Source organism: Plectropomus leopardus, chromosome 3 (genome assembly GCF_026936395.1).
Source record: "Plectropomus leopardus strain MGB_pleo_1.0 chromosome 3, ASM2693639v1, whole genome shotgun sequence".
NCBI lineage: Eukaryota > Metazoa > Chordata > Actinopteri > Perciformes > Serranidae > Plectropomus > Plectropomus leopardus.
In genome coordinates this window covers 30,274,285-30,294,888 of record NC_142178.1, presented here as the reverse complement: position 1 = coordinate 30,294,888, position 20,604 = coordinate 30,274,285, and the positions used below count along the sequence as shown (strand labels likewise).

General features: G+C 40.0%; 2 protein-coding genes, 1 non-coding gene and 1 pseudogene across 4 annotated transcripts; 2 read left to right on the top strand and 2 right to left on the bottom strand.

Annotated features, from left to right (window-relative positions):
- The first annotated feature begins 837 nt into the window (after positions 1–837).
- tmem132a (transmembrane protein 132A) lies at positions 838–13,467 on the top strand. The gene is made up of 14 exons (XM_042484315.2): positions 838–1,715; positions 2,551–2,639; positions 3,831–4,057; positions 4,153–4,365; positions 4,482–4,687; positions 5,826–5,966; positions 6,077–6,337; positions 6,428–6,580; positions 7,201–7,396; positions 7,497–7,640; positions 7,798–8,000; positions 8,637–8,856; positions 8,944–9,135; positions 10,599–13,467. Exons 2-14 carry the CDS (start codon positions 2,561–2,563, stop codon positions 11,556–11,558), a joined length of 3,195 nt encoding a protein of 1,064 aa, XP_042340249.1. The 5' UTR covers positions 838–1,715; positions 2,551–2,560; the 3' UTR covers positions 11,559–13,467.
- Positions 9,518–9,589, bottom strand: trnaq-uug (transfer RNA glutamine (anticodon UUG)). The gene has a single exon. It is a non-coding gene; the product is annotated as a tRNA-Gln (tRNA).
- A 705-nt stretch (positions 13,468–14,172) lies between the features above and the next one.
- Positions 14,173–19,493, top strand: LOC121941521 (uncharacterized). Of its 2 annotated transcripts, XM_042484329.2 has the most exons (4): positions 14,173–14,292; positions 15,622–15,665; positions 16,562–16,625; positions 17,437–19,493. In XM_042484329.2, exons 3-4 carry the CDS (start codon positions 16,608–16,610, stop codon positions 18,553–18,555), a joined length of 1,137 nt encoding a protein of 378 aa, XP_042340263.1. In that variant the 5' UTR covers positions 14,173–14,292; positions 15,622–15,665; positions 16,562–16,607; the 3' UTR covers positions 18,556–19,493. The 2 variants fall into 2 exon arrangements, with proteins under 2 accessions (XP_042340263.1, XP_042340262.1); XM_042484328.2 differs by lacking the exon at positions 15,622–15,665 and having other exon boundaries at positions 14,191–14,292.
- A 98-nt stretch (positions 19,494–19,591) lies between these two features.
- LOC148190023 (uncharacterized) lies at positions 19,592–20,244 on the bottom strand (annotated as a pseudogene).
- Positions 20,245–20,604: the final 360 nt, after the last annotated feature.

Genomic DNA, 20,604 nt, shown 5'->3' with positions numbered 1-20,604 from the left:
ATTGTCCGATTCTGCCACAACAGGTGGAGTCTATGCTATTCACAAAATCACAGTCAGAACGATTTATGTACAATAAAGAAAACTGCCACATCGTTTACATATTATCAAACAGCACTGAATGTAGCCTATGCTATATTTTGAATGTTTTCACTGCTTAACCTTGCCGTCAGACAGCCCTTACTAATGAGAATTTGAAGCCTTTATATCCTATCACTAACCAGCTGGCCCAGCAACCAGGAGCACATGCAGAATGCAGAGTCCAGTTTAAGTCCAGCTAAGGTGTTTACATAATAAAATAGCTTGACTTCCAATTGCATTATCTCGGCAATTTTGAGAAATTAGATTTAGTTCGATTCTAGTCAGACAAACATGTTAACATATATTTTAAAAGTCCAGTTTTATTGCACCGACACAATAATTTGACTTTTTCTAACATCATGTAAACATAATGATTAATGAAGTGGCGCTATTTTACGAGCTGGGAATGAGAACGGGCTGGTGGACTGCATTAAGTGTCTGGACACCAGTGTTGTTTGCCTAAACTTAACCAAACTTTAACCACAGTGCAGTTAAAATGTGAGGAAAGTTTCAGTGCATCCTCTACATAATTACATACAAATATAACGCATCCATGGTTTGCAGAAATGTACACTGGCAACATTTTTCTGGCAATTTGTTTAGTTATTTGCTGTTGCAGCAACCTAATTCCCCATTAATGTTAACACAATCTAAGATAATATAACATCAACAGACCACCCCTGGATGAATGCAAACTGTATTGAAAATGTGGAGTGCAGTGTAAGTAGGTGGTGTTTAATGAAATTTCGATGCTTATTTTCACTTTTTTCTCTCTCTCCTCTGTTAAGCTGCTCTCTGTATCAGATCCATTGTCCCCTAAGCCCCTTCTGCTGCTCTATTACCACTCTCACCACACACACACACACACACACACACACTAAACACACACACAGCTGTCACACACACATGCATGGACTGATATGATGGGCTGATATGATAGATGAAGGATAGAAAAGATTTGGAGCATGATCTATACTTCTCTTCTCAGGTCGTTATGTTGTGACTTTCAAAATTTCATACTGAAAAAACTGCAATTAAATTACTGATTATTTGTCCCTTTTTTGTATATAAAGTAAAACAGAAGACTGTAGAAGCTGTGCCAGAGCATCATCTGACATGAAATGATTGGCAGTTGGTGGTTATCAAGCCAGATGTCATTTTGGAGTGGTTTAGATTGGTCAGAAGTTCAAGGTCTTCTCTCTTGAATATCCAGGGATGGGGAAAAGGGGCAGACAAAAACAGTAACTCAGAGGGGAGGGGCGAGGAAGAGAAGCAAAACCTATAAGAAAAAATCATGGGATCATAAAGAAGGGGAGGGGCAAGGGACATAACAGAGAGCGTGATGTTGAGAGGATTATTTACCGTTTAAACGAATAAATCTGTATTGTATGAATCCGGCACAGTGAGGGAGGGAAGAGAGAGTCAGAAAGAGATTGGAGGTTCGCAGCAGCAGCAGAACAGTAAAGAAGAGCCAGAGGGACAAAATTTTTAATAGTTAATTTTTGTTGCAAAGTTTTTTGTTTTTTTTATTCTTGTTAGAAGCATTGGTGTGATTCTGAGTGAGGACAGAGGGAGCAACCTGCTTAAAAATGCCTCGATGGAAAGATGTAATCTGGAGCTGAAACAGACTGATACAGGTGGGTAAAATGACAGGACTGTGTGAGTGTGTGTGTGTGTGTGTTCTTGTACTTGTTACATAGTAAGGACCATGTCATTTTAACCACAGAGTAAGGACACTTAGGCCGGTTGAGGATTTAGACTGGGTTTTATGTTAGGGTAAGGGTTAGGGTTGGGCATTCAGCTGTGTTGATTAAGGTTAGTTAAGGAGCTAGGGAATGCATAAAGATAGATGTACAAGATACACGAGTGTGTGTGTGTGTGTGTGTGTGTGTGTGTGTGTGTGTGTGTGTGTGTGTTTAAATACTGTATTGTATAATCTATTCATGGCTTGCATTGACCTCTGGGAACATGTGCACAACACACACATTTTATATATATAGCTGTACGTTCTGCAGTCTGATCTTTGATGTTGTGCAAAACACACAGTGTTTGAATTTAACCCACTTTGACCCAGCTGAGGTTTATGAGTGTGTGTGTGTGTGTGTGTTTACAGGAGACTTTGACTTGTAAAATATGATTTGCTGGTTTAGTGTCCTTGTGTCTAAGGTGGTTTAGTGTGAAATTAATACAGTTTTTTTTAGACTCTTTACTCTTTACTCTCAAAATACCGATGCTGGATCATCTCTTTGTAGGGCCATTTGCTCAGTGAGCAAAATAGAGCATTTGATTTTGTTTGTTTGTTTGTTTTTTATTGGCCTCTGTTTGAAAATTATAAGTAATATTAGTTGTACCCACATGTTCAAAAGACTTTCTCAATTAGTAAGATGGTAAGCGTTTCCTACACTGACACTGCAGCAGGATGTTAATACTGAATGCATTATAATTTTGACTTTGTTTGCTGTGTTTCATCAGGTCTGTAGTGATGGCAGATGTCAGCTGGGCCGGCATGTGGTGGAGTAGAAGAGTGAGCACCCTGCTGTTCTTTTGGATTTTCATAGTAGGTGAGTCTTTACAATGTGAATTGGATTTTTTGTTTTGTCTGAGGTAGAGAGTGTCTCAGTAGGGTTGACTTTTACAGAGGTCAACTTATTATGTATCTGTTAAAAATTGTTCATGTTCATTTCAACTTTAGCACTGCTTACATGTGTTGTTGTTGTTGTTGTTGTTGTATCTCACCTGTCCAAACTTGTTAATTTCCGTTCTCCACTTGTCCACCAGATGCCATCAAACTTATTCTCCTGTCTCAGTCATCTCACTTTTGCATGAAACCATTGTTGGTTTGCTTTTTGTATTTTCTTTTGTTTGTTTTTACAAAAAGACAATTAAAATACTCTGCTTTATATAATAAGTACTGCCAGATATTGTTTTCAGGTACATAGTGTACTTGTAATATTGATGATATTGATGTCGATTATTACAGTGATAGTAGCAATACATATTGTAATTGATGTTTACATTGGTGATGAGAGGGTGACAGTAACAGTACATATTACACTTGTGAGCTGTACTGCAGCATCAGTCTTCATTGTGCCGGTCCTGATGCTGCATTATTGACTTTCATGACCTGTTGATTGTGATGTATACCACATTGGAAATGGTTACATTATCAGGAGATGTTTGTCATATTTAATACCCTCTGAATTATTAAAGGCCCTATGGAGTTATGGTGGACACTTATTAATCTGCTCCTATGGGTCTTGAATGTGCATAGATACAAGTCACCCTGTGTACAGCCTAATGTCAACTGTTGTATGTTTTTGTGTCATATTATATGTGCTTATATGTATGTATGTATGTTTCTGTATTTTACACTTGCTGCAACACAAATTGCCCTCTGGGACAAATAATGAAACTGAATTGAAGCAAATAAGAAAACAAATAAGAATATTGAATTACCAGGTTAAATTTTCTTAAAAGCACATCTTCTCCTTTGATGTAATGTAATTTCTATTTTCCTTGAGGAAAGTGTTGTCTAAAGAAACTTTCAAAATCGGTCAAAGGGTTTCTGAGATACAAACATTTTCTTTACATACTAGATTTTGCCTTTTGCAATACTGTGTTTCCATCTTTGAATGTGAAAACAAGCCTTATTGTCAAGCAAGGTTTATTTTTTCTTGACTTCCAAATGTGTTTCAATATCTCACACTTTGTTTTTCACTTTCTCGCTACCCTTTCTTTTCTTTTTCTCTCAGTCCCTCCATCCCTCCTGCAGCTCCCTCTCCCTCTCTCCCTGCCGGTCCACATGTCAGTTGTCCCTCCATCCTGGCACTTCCTCCCTCTGTCTCAGGCTGAGCTGGGCCCTCTTTTCTCCAACTCCAGTCCCTTCTCCTTCTCCCAGAGCTTGTTCATGGTGCCCCTCCCCGGCCGACCCCTAAGACCAGGCCTCCAGGCTTCATTTGGCCCTTACTCAGTTACACAGGTAAAAGTCTAATATCTATATAAACTAAAGCTAAATTAAAATTCTACACAATCTGCTAAAGCTAACTGGCTACATACCTCTTTGTCTTTTCACAGCTCATATCAGAGCCTGTCCTCCCTCACTCTCCCCTTCTGTCCGCCTCCCTCCTCTCAGAGCATGTGGAGAGAGAGCGCGATAAGGACGGACAGAAGAGGTTTAGGGTGAGGATACTGTTCCACAAGCGGGGCGACACCAACACCCGAGGGACCTGCATCACCCTGCATGCCTTCAAGGAGACAGAGGAGCACAAGGCCTCGTGTATCACACAGGTGAGGACCAGATTCTACCTCAACCAAAGTGTTTTCTCTCTGTCCTTCTCATTCATTACACAATTACCCTTTCAGTCCTTTTATGCGTCCATCTATCTGTCCGTCTTGTTTCCCAGCCTCCTCTAGGGCTGTGCGTGGTAACTCTGACCTTGCCCAATGACTGGTTTGAGGATCAACACGCCAACCAGTTGAATCAGGATTTAGACAACGGGCACAATAACATCCAGCCTCGTCGTCGGGTGCAGAAGCGGGAACGGCAGCGAAGGGGATATCAGCAAGGCAACCTCGTCAACCACCAGCGTATAACTTCCCCGTCACTGAGGTGAAGTCTTAAAGTTTATCATTTTTTCTTTCAGTAGTTTACTCATTCATTTCAGTCAGCCAACTCAATGGATTGTGTGAATGTAGTGTATGTACAGAATTAACATTTGGTTTCTTGACTCTGACCTTGTGACTGTCCACAAGACAACGTCAAGCTCAAATCAGGGTGACACAATGATAACCTTTCTTGTAGGGCAAGGTAGGCTCTGAGCCTACAGGTGGATGCTGGATGAAGAGACAGGCTTTCAAACACTCTATGAACAGCAGCACTAACATCAAGTGATTTCATCACTGACAGCATAGCATTCAGTGTGGTAGCCGGGATGCAGCAAGACAGTGACAGAGTACCGATGATGTGACAGTGCTTATGTGCACTGCCATCATTAAAGGAGCAGTATGTAAGATTTAGGTGGATTTAGTGGTATCTAGCAGTGAGGATTACAGATTTTCGACATGCAACATGGACGAGAACAAATTAGTGATAATGTTTTCATCTACTGAGGCTTCAAAGTGTTAAATTCTTCTTTTGATTCTAAAATTTTGTGAATGAAACATGGTCAACAAGTTAAGCAGACCAGCAGCCTTATGTAGTAATGTAGGGAAACTGATTATGCTGATGATCATATCTCGTAAACGTGCATCGACTAATGTACATGTTATCAGATAGAAATGAGCAACGTACTACACGTTTTTGAAGTTAAGAGGGTTTGCTAAGTCCAACTTTGAACAATCATGCATGCAGGCAAATATCACAGTAAGAGTGTGGATTTGGAATAAGGATATGAAAATGTTGCATGGAGCCCGTCATTTTTAGGCAGATCAGTTATTAGGAAAGCATTCATGAATATTTAATATGTTGCTGTTGCTAGGTTTAACCATCCCTCTGCAGCCATTATACGCTACTTTTTATTCCTTTTTTTCTCTTAATATATGATCACTGTGCTTTTGTTGCTTTTTATTTTATTGCTGTTTTACTGCTTTCTTGTTTTTTTCTGTTGCTTTTCTGAAAAGAACTTTGTAACCTTGTTAAGAAAAGTGCTATATAAGTTATTATTATTATTATTATTGTTATTGTTATTATTATTATTATTATTATTATTATTATTATTATTATTATTATTGTTATTATTATTATTCAGATACCATCCAGGCACTGAAGGAGACAAACCGGGGGATGTCCCGTGGTTCCTCAGATACCGACGGGTTCCCATGAGAAACCAGATTCAGCTTTACTACTCCTTCTCCGACACAGTGGCCGACCTAAAGCTGACACCGCCACGGTATGTTACAGAGAATGTGGGATTTAGAGAGATTTTTTTTTGTTTTTTATGCATTGATTTCTGTCTATCACTCTCCAACATCTGTCAATGTCCTTGTTTCATCCTTTCAGGTGTGTTGAGGACAGAGCCGATCAGTCCCAGAGGCAGCTCATTCATATCAAAGCAGTGACGCTGAAAGAGGAGCAGACAGAAAGAGAGCAGAGCAGGACCAAAGAAGAAGAAACCTGTTTGAACGGGCAGGAAGAGAAGGAGCTTAGCTTGGACTCCCAGGTCATAATTCGCTATCACAGGGGCCCGACCCTGATAGGACAGCCTATCAAAGTGTCTATAAACCTGAGAGCCAACTTCACTGCTGAGTTTGTTGTCATAAGGTAAACATAAAATGACTTCAGTACGACGCTACAGTCTGTATCATTAAACGTCAGCACATTCTCACATTGAAAATGTGTCTGTGTCTTCAGGCTGAAGGTGAAGAAAGGCTTGGTGTCAATGGTGGCCCAGAGGACTCTGACCTCTGACCTTTGGTCAGTGACCCTGGAGAAAAGCCAAGGCACCAAACACGACGTGGTGTCCATCGTCTGTCACAAACACAGCTCACTCAAATACATACACAAGTAGGTCTAAAGTTTGATTTCACCCTAATTCTGTGACTTAAAATGTGAAAAAAAAAAAACATTTTTGTACTTATTCTGAGAAAGACAATATACCTGCTAAGCTGTTTACATGGCTAATGAGAATAAATATTTCACCAATACTCCCCTTTACATGTAGCTGTGCATACTCTGATTAACGTGCCCCAACATGTCGTGTATCAAGTCAAAACCTGGAAAAGTGGACCAGGAATGGTTGGAGACACTTGTTTCATTTTGCTTCTTTGCACCAAAATGGGATTTTTTTAGTTTCTGACAGGTGGCGAAATTGTTCAATCATCCATTTTCCTTCATCCACCTTCCCAAAAAGCTCAGCATTGCAATATTTAGGAAATTCCTTTAAAAAATGTTTATATCCAGGTTTTCCGTCATGTTTAAAAGTGGGTGTGTTTCTCCTTGATTTGAAATCTCACAACTGCTGTCAAAGATCAAATCATCAATATTCCCTGCAAAAAACATTTTAAGACTTTTACAGCTCTGATTTATAAACTATAGAAATTCACATAAAAATGTATTAAGGTCAATATACATGGTATTATATACACATACTAGCTGCATACACTCTGATGTCTGTCGGACTGCAGTCCCACTTCACTCCAGCAGGTATTGTGTCTGTCGGTCGACGGTCTGAGGCAGAGCTTCGGTGTTGCCATGACGGTGTCTGCCAGCTGGTGGGTGGAGTACTCGGGGCGTAGTAACCACCTGTCACCACACGGAGCAGCAGTGAGCACCTTCTCGTTTGCTGATCGACATATTTTTGGCATCGCTCCCATTACAGAGGTATTTTATCCACTCACTCACACATTTAATCCCAATCATAATATTTATAATCCACCCTCTCAGATCTGTAAACATATTTTTTCTAATTCTCTATCCACAGAGTAACACCATCATCAACACAGCCATACTGACCAACCAGCCAGTGTCACTTCCTGTCATTGTGTTGGCTATAAACCACGACGGGAAGGTGTCAGATGTCACCTCTGCAGTCACATGCCACTCTACCAATGAGAATACTGTCAAGGTGCGAAATAATCAAACACAAAATCTATCTGTCAAAAGATCTGTCTCATATTAGACAAAATACAGGCATGCTCGGTAATTGTAATCAGTGTTAATTGTAATCAGTGTAAATGGAGTTTTCTCCTCTTGCTGTCTGCCTGTCTCCATGGTAACCACAGGTGTCCAGCGACTGCTCAACCCTCTTTGTGGACGGCAGTGAGTCAGGTTTGGGTGACACCTGTGCAGTGGTGGAGTTTCAACTGGGTGTGCTCAGTGGCTCTGTGTGTGTGGAGGTGTGGGCTCCTTCAGTGCCCCTGCGAGTGTCCTTGGCAGACCCCGTTCTCAATGTCATCGATGGCTGGAACCGATTCACAAAGAAAGGGTAAGTGACAGTCCCAATTTGTTGTCTCTGTGGTTTGTTTAGCCTCTTAAAAGGCTATTTTCAATGTATACATAAAGAGATCCACTGGAGACTCGGACATTACCGGAAAGTCCTCTTTGAAGGGACACACTTTGGCCTGGCATCTTATTCTTCTTAACTGGAAATCAAACAGGCCCCATCCTCTATTCGGTTGGTCCAGGCAGTGATGCTGATGTTAGAGTTAGAAAAGATTTGGGCCTGTCACTGTCTATGTAATATTGAAAGTCAATTTTGGAAGGTTTACACCTTGTACCTAAACAAATATCTTGAATAATCTTGAACATGTTAAAAAGGAAATAGAGAAATTATTATTCAAAAACATACAGACAAAAAGGTAATATTTACAGGCAATAAAAAAAACTCAATAAAAAGAGGTTTAAAAAAAAAAGAAAAGTAAAACTGCTCCATGGTGCCACTAAGAGTCAGAAACCACACGTTTCACAAACTTTTAAGGCCTCTTGAGGTCTAGAGCTTTGGTATTTTTACTATGCATAGCTTTTGATAAACGTGCAGATGGATTGATGACACAAGCATGGTCCTGTGCATCTGTGTATGTGTAAAAGCCTTCAGTTCTTCATGTGTGTTCTGTGTTTTCAGGTGCGTGCCAGTGTATCAACGCTCCTCAATCCAGGTCCTGACTCAGTTCACTGCTAAGGACTCTCAGAGCAGAACCACTCACCTCCTGGGCTCATCTGACTGGTTTGTGGATGTGACGGAGCTGGTTCGTAACTGGCTGAGGGTAGAGGACTCTCACGTGGCTATGCTTGGCACCCGCAATGACCTGATTGGTTTGCGACCAGGAAAGACATCACTCTATGTAGGTGATAGTTGAAAAACAATTCAGTTGGTCATCTTCACTCACATAGCCTCATCATCATCATCATCATGTTGCTTTCTCTCTCAGGTTGTCTCTGAGCAGTGGGATGGTGCATTGGGCAGATGTGACGTCACTGTGAGCTCTGACCCTGTAACTCCAGGGGACTTGTCCGTGCAGGTGGTCAGTGGCCTCGGCATGTCACTCAAAGCTAGCCCCACCCACCCCTCCATCGTCACAACAACAGTCACGGCCTACAACATCCTGTACAACCATCACCAGGTGAGTGAAAAGCACTTTACGATATGGGAACAGAATATCCCATATAGTGAAGACACTCTGAGTTCTTAAATAAAGTAGGTATTCAAATTGAAGCAGTGCGTTATGGTCGGCACAAGGGGGGGGGGTTCAAATTACCTTCACTATAATTACTCACATGGTAAATTAAGAATGATGCACTCTATATTTTCAGAGCACTAATTTAAATTTACAAAATGAATCCTAATAACTGGACCTCGATGCACTCATGCTCAAAGCACCCAAAAATGATAATTTAGAAAAATCAATAGCAATGTCTCCATCCAGAAAACATGACCTGGTTACTCAGGATAATCCACAGACCTTGTTGTGAGCAATTTCATGATGGATTCTTGTTTTTGAATTGAGGTCCCACCGAGACTTGAACTCGGATCACTGGATTCAAAGTCCAGAGTGCTAACCATTACACCATGGAACCACAGTGAATATGATCAATGTCTTCCTTACCACACCAGCTAAATCATTTCACAGTGGGAAGTGTGCATCTACTCATGGACAAGAGGCTCTTGCTCATGAGAACATGTGATGTAAACACTATTTGCGTCCTTATCGGCTGATTAGCACTCTGGACTTTGAAGTCAGTGATCTGAGTTCAAGTCTCAGTGGAACCTTAATTTTAGTATGAATTAAGTTCTGTGTAAACAGGTCATGTTTTTTTGGAAACAGACAGTGCTGTTGAGTTTTTCAAACATGTTTTTTGGGCTCTTTGAGCACCACAAGCTGAGTGCTATTTAGTTAAATTATAGTGGAGAGAAGGCAGACATCTCTATGGCCGATACCTCCAACACTCTGCAACTGACACCAAAACAATCTGATAAATAGAGGAAAAATTTTACTTTTGATGTTGGGGTGAACTGTTCATTTAACCTAGCCTAAGTTTTTTCATGTCTAGTGAATGTTTCGGCATCAATGTCATGAATTAGCACAGAATTCAGGGCAGACTGAATTTTGATAAATTGGGTGGTAATTTGACCTTTCCTCTAGCGGACTCCCCTGGCCAAAAAAGGCGTTGGTTCACACAAAACATGACATGACTGAGTATGACATTTTGCACTCTGGGAAACACTGATCGCCATTTTTCACCATTTCCCACCATTTTCAGACATTTTATAAACAAATAATTAATAGGTTTTTCGAGAAATAATTGGCAGAATAATTGACAACGATAACTATCATTAGTTGCGGCCCTAAAATCAAAATTCCAACAGACACAGATGAGACAACATGGAAATTTCTTCTAAAATATAATCAGATATGCTGAATCAAAACAAAAAAACCCCCAGTTAATTAAGCTGTGATTCTCCCTGAAGTTGAGTTGAATTAAAGCAACTACTGTGAATTAAAAGTTGGTTAATACCTGAATACATCTGGCTGTTATTTATTTATTTACTTATTTAAAGTAACGGTCTCCTGTTGTGTCTCCCCAGGAGGCCTCCATCAGCGTCTGGCTCCAGTTCAGTGACGACACCGCCTCCCTCCTCTCCTCCTTCAGCGATCTTCCCTTTCTACTGCGTCTCTCCTCACTGGCTGAGACCGTGGTTGTGGTGACGCCCGGCCCTAGCCAGCGCATCTTTGCCCAGGGCGATGGAGGTGGGCCTTTACTGCTCGCAGAACTTCTGGTTTCAACCTGCACTGATCAGCCGGTAACCTCCAACTCTATCAGTGAAGATGACAGGGATTGGACTGACACCGGAGGAGAAGGAGGAGGCGGGACCAGAAGGCTGGCGAGAGGATCTGGTTGGATAAGAGTCAACCTGGATCTGGGCTTCCTGCAGCCAGTAGGGGACGAGGATGAGGAGGGCGAAAAGTTTGACTTTGACTTTTCAGACACGCTGGTTGAGTCAGACAGTGACGTCTATGCATCAAACTTTGATGAGGATGAAAGTGAGAATGTGAGCAGCGAATACTTCGACAAAATCAGTGGGAAGCGAAACTGGAACGAGGTGGGCAATGGAGGGATGGTCAGTCAGAACAACCTGGAAAGAGCCGTGCTGATGCCAAGCCAGGAGGAGGGCGCTGTGTACTTCTCCCCGAGTCAGGAGAAAGAAGGAGAGAGGAGAGAGGAGGAGGAGGAGGAAGGACAGGGAGCTCGAGAGCTGGAGCTGGGTGTTGGAGCTGTCCTGTCTCTGCTCGGTCTCTCTGCTGTCCTCTTCCTGGCAAACTGTCTGCCCTGCGCCCTGCGAGACAGACGGACAAAGATGGAAGATGAGATGGATGGAGAACTAGAGGGAGGTTCAAATGGAGAAGAGGAAGAAGTGAGAAAGAAAAATGAGGAAGAGGACAGAAAGGCAGACCAGAGGAAGAGGGCAGAAGATGAAAACAACGTAAAGCAGCAGCATGCGGCGAACATTAAAGAGGATGTTAAACAAATAGAGATCATCTGCTGAGACATTCGAGTCTGATCTGAACTTCAGCGCAAATCTGAGCTTACGAGGAACATGACGTGACGTCACTTTAATAGGATGATAATCACCCTAGTACAATATAACACTACCAGACAAACCACAGCATCACTCTTATAGACAGTTTGTGATCGCTCTGCTCAATATTTATTTGTTACCCGCAATGATATCACTTTTATTTTGGAAATTTGCTGGGAAAGTTTGCTGCAAATGATGCAACAATATGTGATGTTTCTACTATGAGTTGCATTTTAACCTGTATACTTTATTCCATATCCTGGGATGTTTGTCCCAGTGAGAAAAACCTTTTTTTTGTTCTGTTTGCACATTTGACACATCTTTTAAATCTTGGTGGCAGTGATCAGCATCCAATTTAATCAAATTTCTCAGACCAAAATCAGCTCCTAACTAGCTTATTCTTAAGAAACTACTTCATGAATTGTTTGAGAATCAAAACTTTGAGACCATTTTTTAACAGTATTTCACAGCAGCCTTTTAGCACTGGCACCTGCTTAAGTCTGTGAGAAGTCGAGAGGTTGTTATTTGTAGTGGAAGCCACTGGCACCAAAACACAAACTGTCCAAAAAGCTGGAAATCTGTAGTTCACTGTCATATTTGGATGAAATTACAGGGTAAATAAAACCATGAATTGTCCTCTGCAAAAACCCACCAACACAATCATCAAACTGTTGGCATTATATGTTTCTGCAAACCATTGATACCATTTGCTCGTTATTATGTAGCAGATAAGTTAAAACTTTATGTTTCAATAACACTGGGATTAATGTATGGTTATGTTAAGGCACAACAACCATTTGACTTAAAATACATTATTTTGGGGTCACAGTCAGGGCTGGAAAAGCAGAGATTTCTCAGTAAAACAAAACAAACAAAAATAAATAAATAAATAAAAAGAAACACCCCAAAAAGCTGTTTCGCCCTATAGGCGTCGCCATGCCCTCCACCTCCTGATGACAAAGTCAGCTCATATACTGCATCACATTGGAAATGTTAACATGATATGAAAAATGTGATGTAATGTAACATATTTGTGGTTTGCAGAAATGGAAAATGCTAACATTTTACTCTTGCAACTGGGCTGAGCCCACGCAATCCCACAATTATAGGTATCCTCTTAAAGCAGAAAAAGCAGTTAAAAGCAACCATAACCCAAACAGAACTAATTGATTACTAAGAAAATATCAAGTACAAATTTAATAGCTTAGTCACTGGAAGTTTAGTTCAGAAAGATTTGTATTCGATATATAAAGGGGTTTTTGTATAAGTGAAGTACTGTCTAGTAGTTTTTGTGTACCTGTGGAAGTGCAGACTGCTGGGTCTGGAGAACTGAACTGGCCGTCTCAGGAGCGTGTTGCTTCTGTATGGTACCCAGAGATCGTAGATAGAGACCCATGATCTTCTACAATGTACTGATAACATTGTGTAAACTTTTCTTATTTTGGATAGTTAGTGGATGGTACCAACATATCACAGAGGAGGGATAATACTGTCCTTGAAGCCACTGTATAATACTAACATGATGTTGAGACTCCCAGAAAAGGGCTGGCACTACTGGTGCTTTGTAACCATTTTATCTTATTATGTTATCGAACTATACCTAAGTAGTTAGACTTTTTCCACCACCACTAATAACTGCCCATTGTAGTTTTGCACTGTTCCCTGGAGAAAATAAAATATCCTCCTACTCCAGTTCACATTCTGCTGCAGACTCCACCTGTCACACCAGTCTACAATGAAACACCTTGTTTTCCCTCAAGATCAACACAGAGAAGTGTTTTCTAATCCAACGCCTCCGTCAGCAGGACAACATCATCTGTCTATCTGCAAAACTGTTCCAATCACCAGTGGAAAATAAATCTGTTTTATGATTTAACTATATGTTTGTTGTATGACTGTTGCTTCCATATGGACTTTTATTCCCAAGCCCATTCAGTGCAGACGATGTTGAAAATTTGGATCATTATTAAGTTGTAAAGAAATACCTCATTTTTCTTCAATGTAATATACACTCCATTTTGTCATAATTCTCAAAGTTATGACTGCTTGTTTTCTTTATTACCAGCTTTTACTTTTTTAACTTTCAATACATAAGTACATTTAACATCATAAAATCACTTTTGATACTTGAGTACAGATACAGATACTTGAAGATTATTACTCAAATAATATTCTAACAGGTGATTTTAACTTCTACCAAAGTTATTTTCTGAACCTCTGGACAAGAAGAGGAAGGAGAGCTCCAGGCAGAAATGTCGAGAAGTGGGCTCAACTGGGAAAAAATCTGGAAAAAAAACTGGGAACAACCGATTAAAATGGAAGACATTTGTCAAAGGCCTATTCTCCTTAGAGGAGCAAAGGGCGCTTAAGTCAAGTAGACTAAGTAAAGTCATTGTCTGATGAGAAATCTGTACTTTTACTCAAGTATGGCTTCATCCACCACTGCTTTCAGGTATATTATTATTATTATTATTATTATTATTATTATTATTATTATTATTATTATTATTATTATTATTAACAGTGCCTTGTTTTACTCCAAGTCAGCAGGTGGCGCTAATGCGCGACGAAAATGTTTGCAAACCGCCATTAAACATCCGAGGAAAAAGCAGCAGCAGCAGCAGCAGCAGTTGTAGCAGCATTTGTAGCAGCAGGAGAGGAGGCAACAAATACCAGCAAAGACACTCCGAGGGAGAAACAGGTGTGTATTTCACACTGCTTTCTTAATTTGTCTGTGGTTAGTGGTTATTGGCAGCACGCTCGTTTAGGGAAACAGTCTAACCGTGTAGATGAAGCGTCTTTTTGTCCGGCTCCTCGATGCTAACTGGGGTTAGCTTGGGTATGTTATGCTAGGCCGCTAACATGAGTTAGCTCTGTGTAGATCCTGGTTTTTGGAGCCAAATACGTGGATAAACTTCAGATTTAGCCTTGTAAAGACTTGTTGACGTTGAAGAGCAACCTTATTTGAGCGTTGTGTCGCGTGCTGAAATGGATGCAACGGTACGGTTGTGCAGAGAAAGAGGCGATGATTGTTGTTAGATGTGTCCTCAGATGGGATGCGGCACATGTTCATTCAGTGACTGCTTTTTAGTTTAGATTGAATCATTGTGGTTGTGTGATGGATTGTATTTAAAGCGTGTTATTAAGAGGGATTCATTTGCACAAACTATTAGCAAATATACACATGCATAGATAAATTTATTCATAAATTTCTTCATAAATTTACAAATGCAACACGAATATGGCTTAGTGTAGTTGTACACAAATTAAAACTGCAATCCAGTTGAATATAACAAAAAAAATGTGTCAGGAAAGATCAATAAGCCAGAGGCTCATGCAAATGCCCCCCTCCCCTCAACTTGAACAACTAATAACAAAAGCGAAAAATAAAACAAATAATTAGCATTTTTCAGTAAAAACAACAAATGATAAACAACAACAGAGCAGAAAAAGTAACCAGTCAGTAAACTTTAATCCAACAAAAATAAGAAAGTAGTAACAACAAAATACAAAGGTCAAAAGGAATATTTACACACATTCAGAAATAATTAAACATGAATTAAATGTAATGATACATTTCTTCCATATCTGTACACCACGATATGTGAGGCAATACTAGAGTTTTGTTTTTTTAAAATGGAAGGTGAAGCTGATCAGCCCGTCTAGTATTATAGGAATGAATCTGTGAATTAAATATAAAGACACTGCTAAATAATTATGGTGTAGAAGACAGTAACAACATGTACATATAATTAGTGCATTTGCACAACAAGTACAGACACCCCTCTCCTCATGGATTTTAAAATAATAACAATAAAAACGACAGTAGAAACAAACAAAAAAGCAACAACAAAACAAAAAAAGTGTGCACAACCCACCCAACCTAATACTAAAGCAAAGGATCCTTCATTCAGAAAAATTCATCAAATGTCATTGCATTGTTGTTTTCACCAAATATTGAATAAAAAGATGCCAAATATCATCAAATAATTTCACCTGCTCATTTTTTATTATATCTTATCCTCTCCAGCTCAAGAGTACTGACAAGATCATCAAGCCACATTTCAACAGCAGGTATGCTGCTACCCTTCCACGGTGTTTGCAAGCATTTCTTGGCTGTCATGAGAAAGTAGTTGATGAGTCGTCTTTGAGTCAATGTGAAGTTGTCTGATGTCATAGTTCGTGGCTCAGGCTCAATTCTTGAATCAAGAATTGCTGAAATTATATAGAAAATGTTGCATCAGTATGTCTGAATCTTCAGACAGTATTTAACAGTGTATGTGGCTTTCTTAGACTGACACTTGTAGCTCAGAAAGCTTAGTTTATCTCGTCTGTTACTAAGTGACACTTTGTGAGTCACTTTCTGTGATTTCCTCTCGATATTTTTTTAAATAACTGAACCACAAAAACACCATCAATAAGAAAATTCTGGAAATTGGTCAAGATCTGAATGAGCAGGTAAGACTCTGCCATGGAAATCTCACCATATTCCTCCTGCAAGTAGAATTTCCCTTCTCATAGCAATCTGTTGGATATGTATCTGGAAATGGTCTTAAATGTTTGAGCTGAAACAACTGATTCTTGTTGACAGTAAATCGGAAGTACGGGGCCAACATTATCAGAAATGACAAAAAGAGTAGTGCTGAAAGTTAAAATAGGACTTTAAATATTCAGTTATTTTGTAATTATGACAGACACAATTGGCCTTTTAGGAATGACAATATATTTTAGCTAACAGTTTTAACTACAATTTAAAATTTTAAGCCCTACTTCAAGAAGGTAGGATTTATTACACAACTGTTTTTTTTTTTATTAGACTTAGTTTTAGCAAGGTGTACCTAAAAAAACTGCCAACTGTGTGTGTACCTTCAGTGTTGGGGTCAGCAGCAATGATTCATTATTATTTTGTCAGTATTATCGATGTTTTAATGTGTTCTTAGTCTGAGTCTTTCTTTATTTTATGATTTCAGAAGCAAAGCATTTCGAGGACTTCACCTTCACCATTGAGCCAGTGAAATGAGTTCTTCAGAAAAGGTGAGATAAAATGGAAATCAGCATCTGGTATTGTTACATGCCCACAGACACCACAGACTAAAGTGTGGCCGCCGCATTGGCCCTGACTCACAGCTGGCTATTTGGTCTCATATTTGGTTACCTGTGCAGATTACTGAAATGTCAGTGCATCAGTTTGGGTTCTCTCTAAAGCATCATCTCAATGCATAACAACAGAGTCACACTAATACCTTCATTCAACACATACTCAAGTGAAATTTGACCTGATATGCATGCATGCATGCATGCATGTATGTATGTATGTATGTATGTATGTATGTGTTATGTATCTATCTATTGAGCTAAAAATATAGATAGATAGATAGATAGATAGATAATGCTTTTGCATAATACTGCTTTAAATGTCATACAACTGTTTGGAAGCTATTGCAATAACTTGATGTGTCTGAAATAAAAGCTTGTGTTAAATAAAGGCCTAGTTCCTTCCGTAATTGTTGGAATAAGGTATTTATGTGGAGATCCACAACATGTTCATTATTTAATAGTTGTGCATGTAAAGTGTCCAACTCAATTATCAGAATAAATGTTGGCATCGTACGCTTCTCCAAACCTCGGATAGGTTAAATTAATATGTATGTAGCAGATCTGTTTAACTGTGTTAGAAATGTTGATTTTATATGTATGAAATACAAATGTAACATATATGTGGTTTACAGAAACATACAATCTCAACATCTTATTCTGGTGTCTGGTCTGGAAATGCCATAGTACTACCCTCAGTGATTTAATCAAGTCCTGCTCTCTGACCTTCTTATCTCTTTTCTTTTTTCAGTTGAAAGAGACGGACACAGGCGGGAGCAGACCGCATCAGTGTCAGACGTGTGAAAAATCATTCAGTCGAATATGTAGTCTAAGAAGACATGAACTCACCCACACTACAGAGGAGCTGTACCACTGTGAGGAATGTGACACTGCTTTCAGTGAAGTAAGTGCATACAAGCTACACCTGCAGACCCACACCGAAGAAATGCCACACTGCTGCGAACAGTGTGGGAGACATTTCAGCGACCAGAGTTCGTACAAAAAGCACCTGCGTGATCACACTGGACCATACCAGTGCGACCAGTGCGAAAAGACTTTCACTTACTTCAGTATTTACAAGATACACATGCGTGTCCACACTAAAGAAAAGCCATACTGTTGTGACCAGTGCCCGAAGAGTTTTAGTTTTTTAAGTTCATACAAGCGACACCAGCTTAGCCACAGCGGAGAGAAGCCATACCAGTGTGACTTCTGTGGAAAGAGTTTCACCCAGTCAGGGCATTTCAGTCTGCATCTGCGTAACCATACTGGAGAGAAACCATATGAGTGTGAGCAATGTGATAAAAGTTTCAGTGATCTAAGTAGTTACAGGATCCACCTTCGTGTCCACTCAGGAGAGAAACCGTACTGCTGTAGTCAGTGCGGGAGGAGTTTCTCTCAGTTAGGTAATTACAAATCACACTTGCGTATCCACACCGGAGAAAAACCTTTCCACTGTGAACTATGCGAGAAAAGCTTCTCTATTTCAAAGACATACAAGCAACACGTGCGTACCCACACTGGAGAGAAACCGTACAAGTGTAAGGAATGTGGGAAAGGCTTCGGTCGACTAAGCAACTACATGCGCCACGTTCGTATCCACACCGGAGAGCAACCATACAGCTGTGACCAGTGCGGTAAATGTTTCAACAGCTCATATAGTTACACTCGACACCTGCGTGTCCACACTGGAGAGAAACCATACTGGTGTTCACATTGTAAGAGGCTGTTTACGAGATCACAGTCCTTGAAGAAACACCGCTGTATTGCAGTAGATGAAGACAGTTTTCCTGTGTGTAAAAATGAAGAAGAGCAACTAATCTGTTCAATAACAGAACCGACAAATGACAACCAACAAAATAATCTATAGTGTGTAGGAGTGGGCGATATGCCCAAATATTCTGTCATGATATGTGTAATCTTATATTACAGTAACAATATATATCACAATAACGTAATTGTTCTGTTGATTTCATTTATAAATTGTTTAAGAGAATCATACTGTACTTGGTCACATTTTATTTTCTTATAGACTAGAGCCCCTTTTTATAGAAAAAAATCAAATTCATGACTTTATCAAGGATATGGTGAATACCTTTGGAAAAAGTGGGTTGATTCATTTTATTTTTTCTGTTCATTGTGAAAAGCTGTTTTTTCAACACTAACCGTGCTAACAAGTTTGCTGGTCTGCCAATGTCAAATATTTTTTTTAGCAAAACTTGACATTAATATTTGTAAAGGACTGTGTTCACTTTAGAGATGAAACCATTAAGGCCAACGATTATATGTAGGAATCTGGAGCTCAGGTCACAGATAGAACCTGATATCTGAAGTTGGGACTCGTCTGTAAGCACCTGGCCCGGGTCCAGGACTGAGTCCCAGTGTCCCCTGTTAAAGCCGTATGTTGCTTATGTCATCAGTAAGTTGTTGCAGTCTTCATCATGTCAAAACTTCACTCATAACACTAACTAACTGTCTCCATCCTGTACTCATTAAAACATTTCTCTGAGCATCACTGAAGAACAAAAACATGATCAGATTTAAGCAGGAGGAATATGGCTTTGCTTTATTTTAATTCAAAATTTGTTTTAGATATTAACATAAAGAATATGTTGGAAACATGTTATTTAAGTTGTGGTAATGGAAATGTCAGGTATATTTACAACCCTGCTTCCATAACTGTTGGACGCTGTGTAAAATGTACAGAAAATCAGGATGCAATGATTTTTTCATTTTTCAACATGTATAATGATGACTGTATATGAATAAAAAAAATAATAAATAAAGTTTATCAGTTTGAACATTAAATATGTTGTCTTTGTACTGTATGTAATTAATATAGGTCAAAAAGGATTTTAAAAAAATCATTGCATTGTTTTATTAATATTTTACTCTCAAATCCCGTCTCATCCTGTCCCATTTTCATTCTTCAAGCTAGGGTCCTCCTTTAGGGTCCTGCGCAGTATCTTAGCTGTTCTTAGGACTGCCCTTTTCTGGACTGAGATATCAGATGTTGTTCTTGGAATCTGCTGGAGCCAAGGTCCCAGTTTGGGGGTTATAGGTGCAAGTGTCCTGATCACCTCTGGTACCACCGCTGCCTCCAATTTCTGCACTTTCTCAAATCCCAATTTTTACGTCTATCACTACTGCCTTCTTCTGCTGTTAATCAACCACTACGATTTGGTTAGCCATCACCAGTTTGTCAGTACCTCATTTGGAGCTTGGGACTTGTAGTCCATACTCAGCACAGATTTTCCTGAACAACATGCCTGCCACTTGGTTATGGCACTCCATGTATGCTGTGCCTGCCTGCATCTTACACCCTGCTGTTATGTGCTGGACTGTCTCAGGGGCATCTTTGCACAGCCTGCACCTGGGTTCCTGCCTGGTGTGGTGAACCCTGGCCTCTATTGCTCTTGTGCCTGTTCTTGTGCTTCCATGATCAGGCGTCTGTGCTGTCTTTCAGACCAGCCTTTTCCAGCCATTGGTGGAATTTCTCCATATCAGCCACTTCTCTATCTGTTGGTGGCAAAAGCTGTGCAGGGGCTTGTCCTGCCATGTCAGCTCCTCACCATCACCAGCTGTTTCATCATCCTGGACAGTGATGCTCACTAGTCCCAGTGGTGCCTGTCTGCAATCTGCCTGTCTGCCGAACTGCTTACCTGCCTGCCTGTCTGCCTGCCCAACTGCCTTCCGAGCTCGAGAACGGCCTGCCTACCTGCCGAACTGTCTGCCTGCTTGCCTGCTGAACTGCCGAACTGTTGCCTTTTTTTCAACATACTATATGCACTTCTTTGAAGTGAAAAAAGTGTCACTATTCTATATGGTATTTCATGACTTTTTTAAAAAATCAAAAACATCAACTTTTTGGGATATTCTATGCAGTTTTCTACATGCCATTCTATGACTTATTTCGACC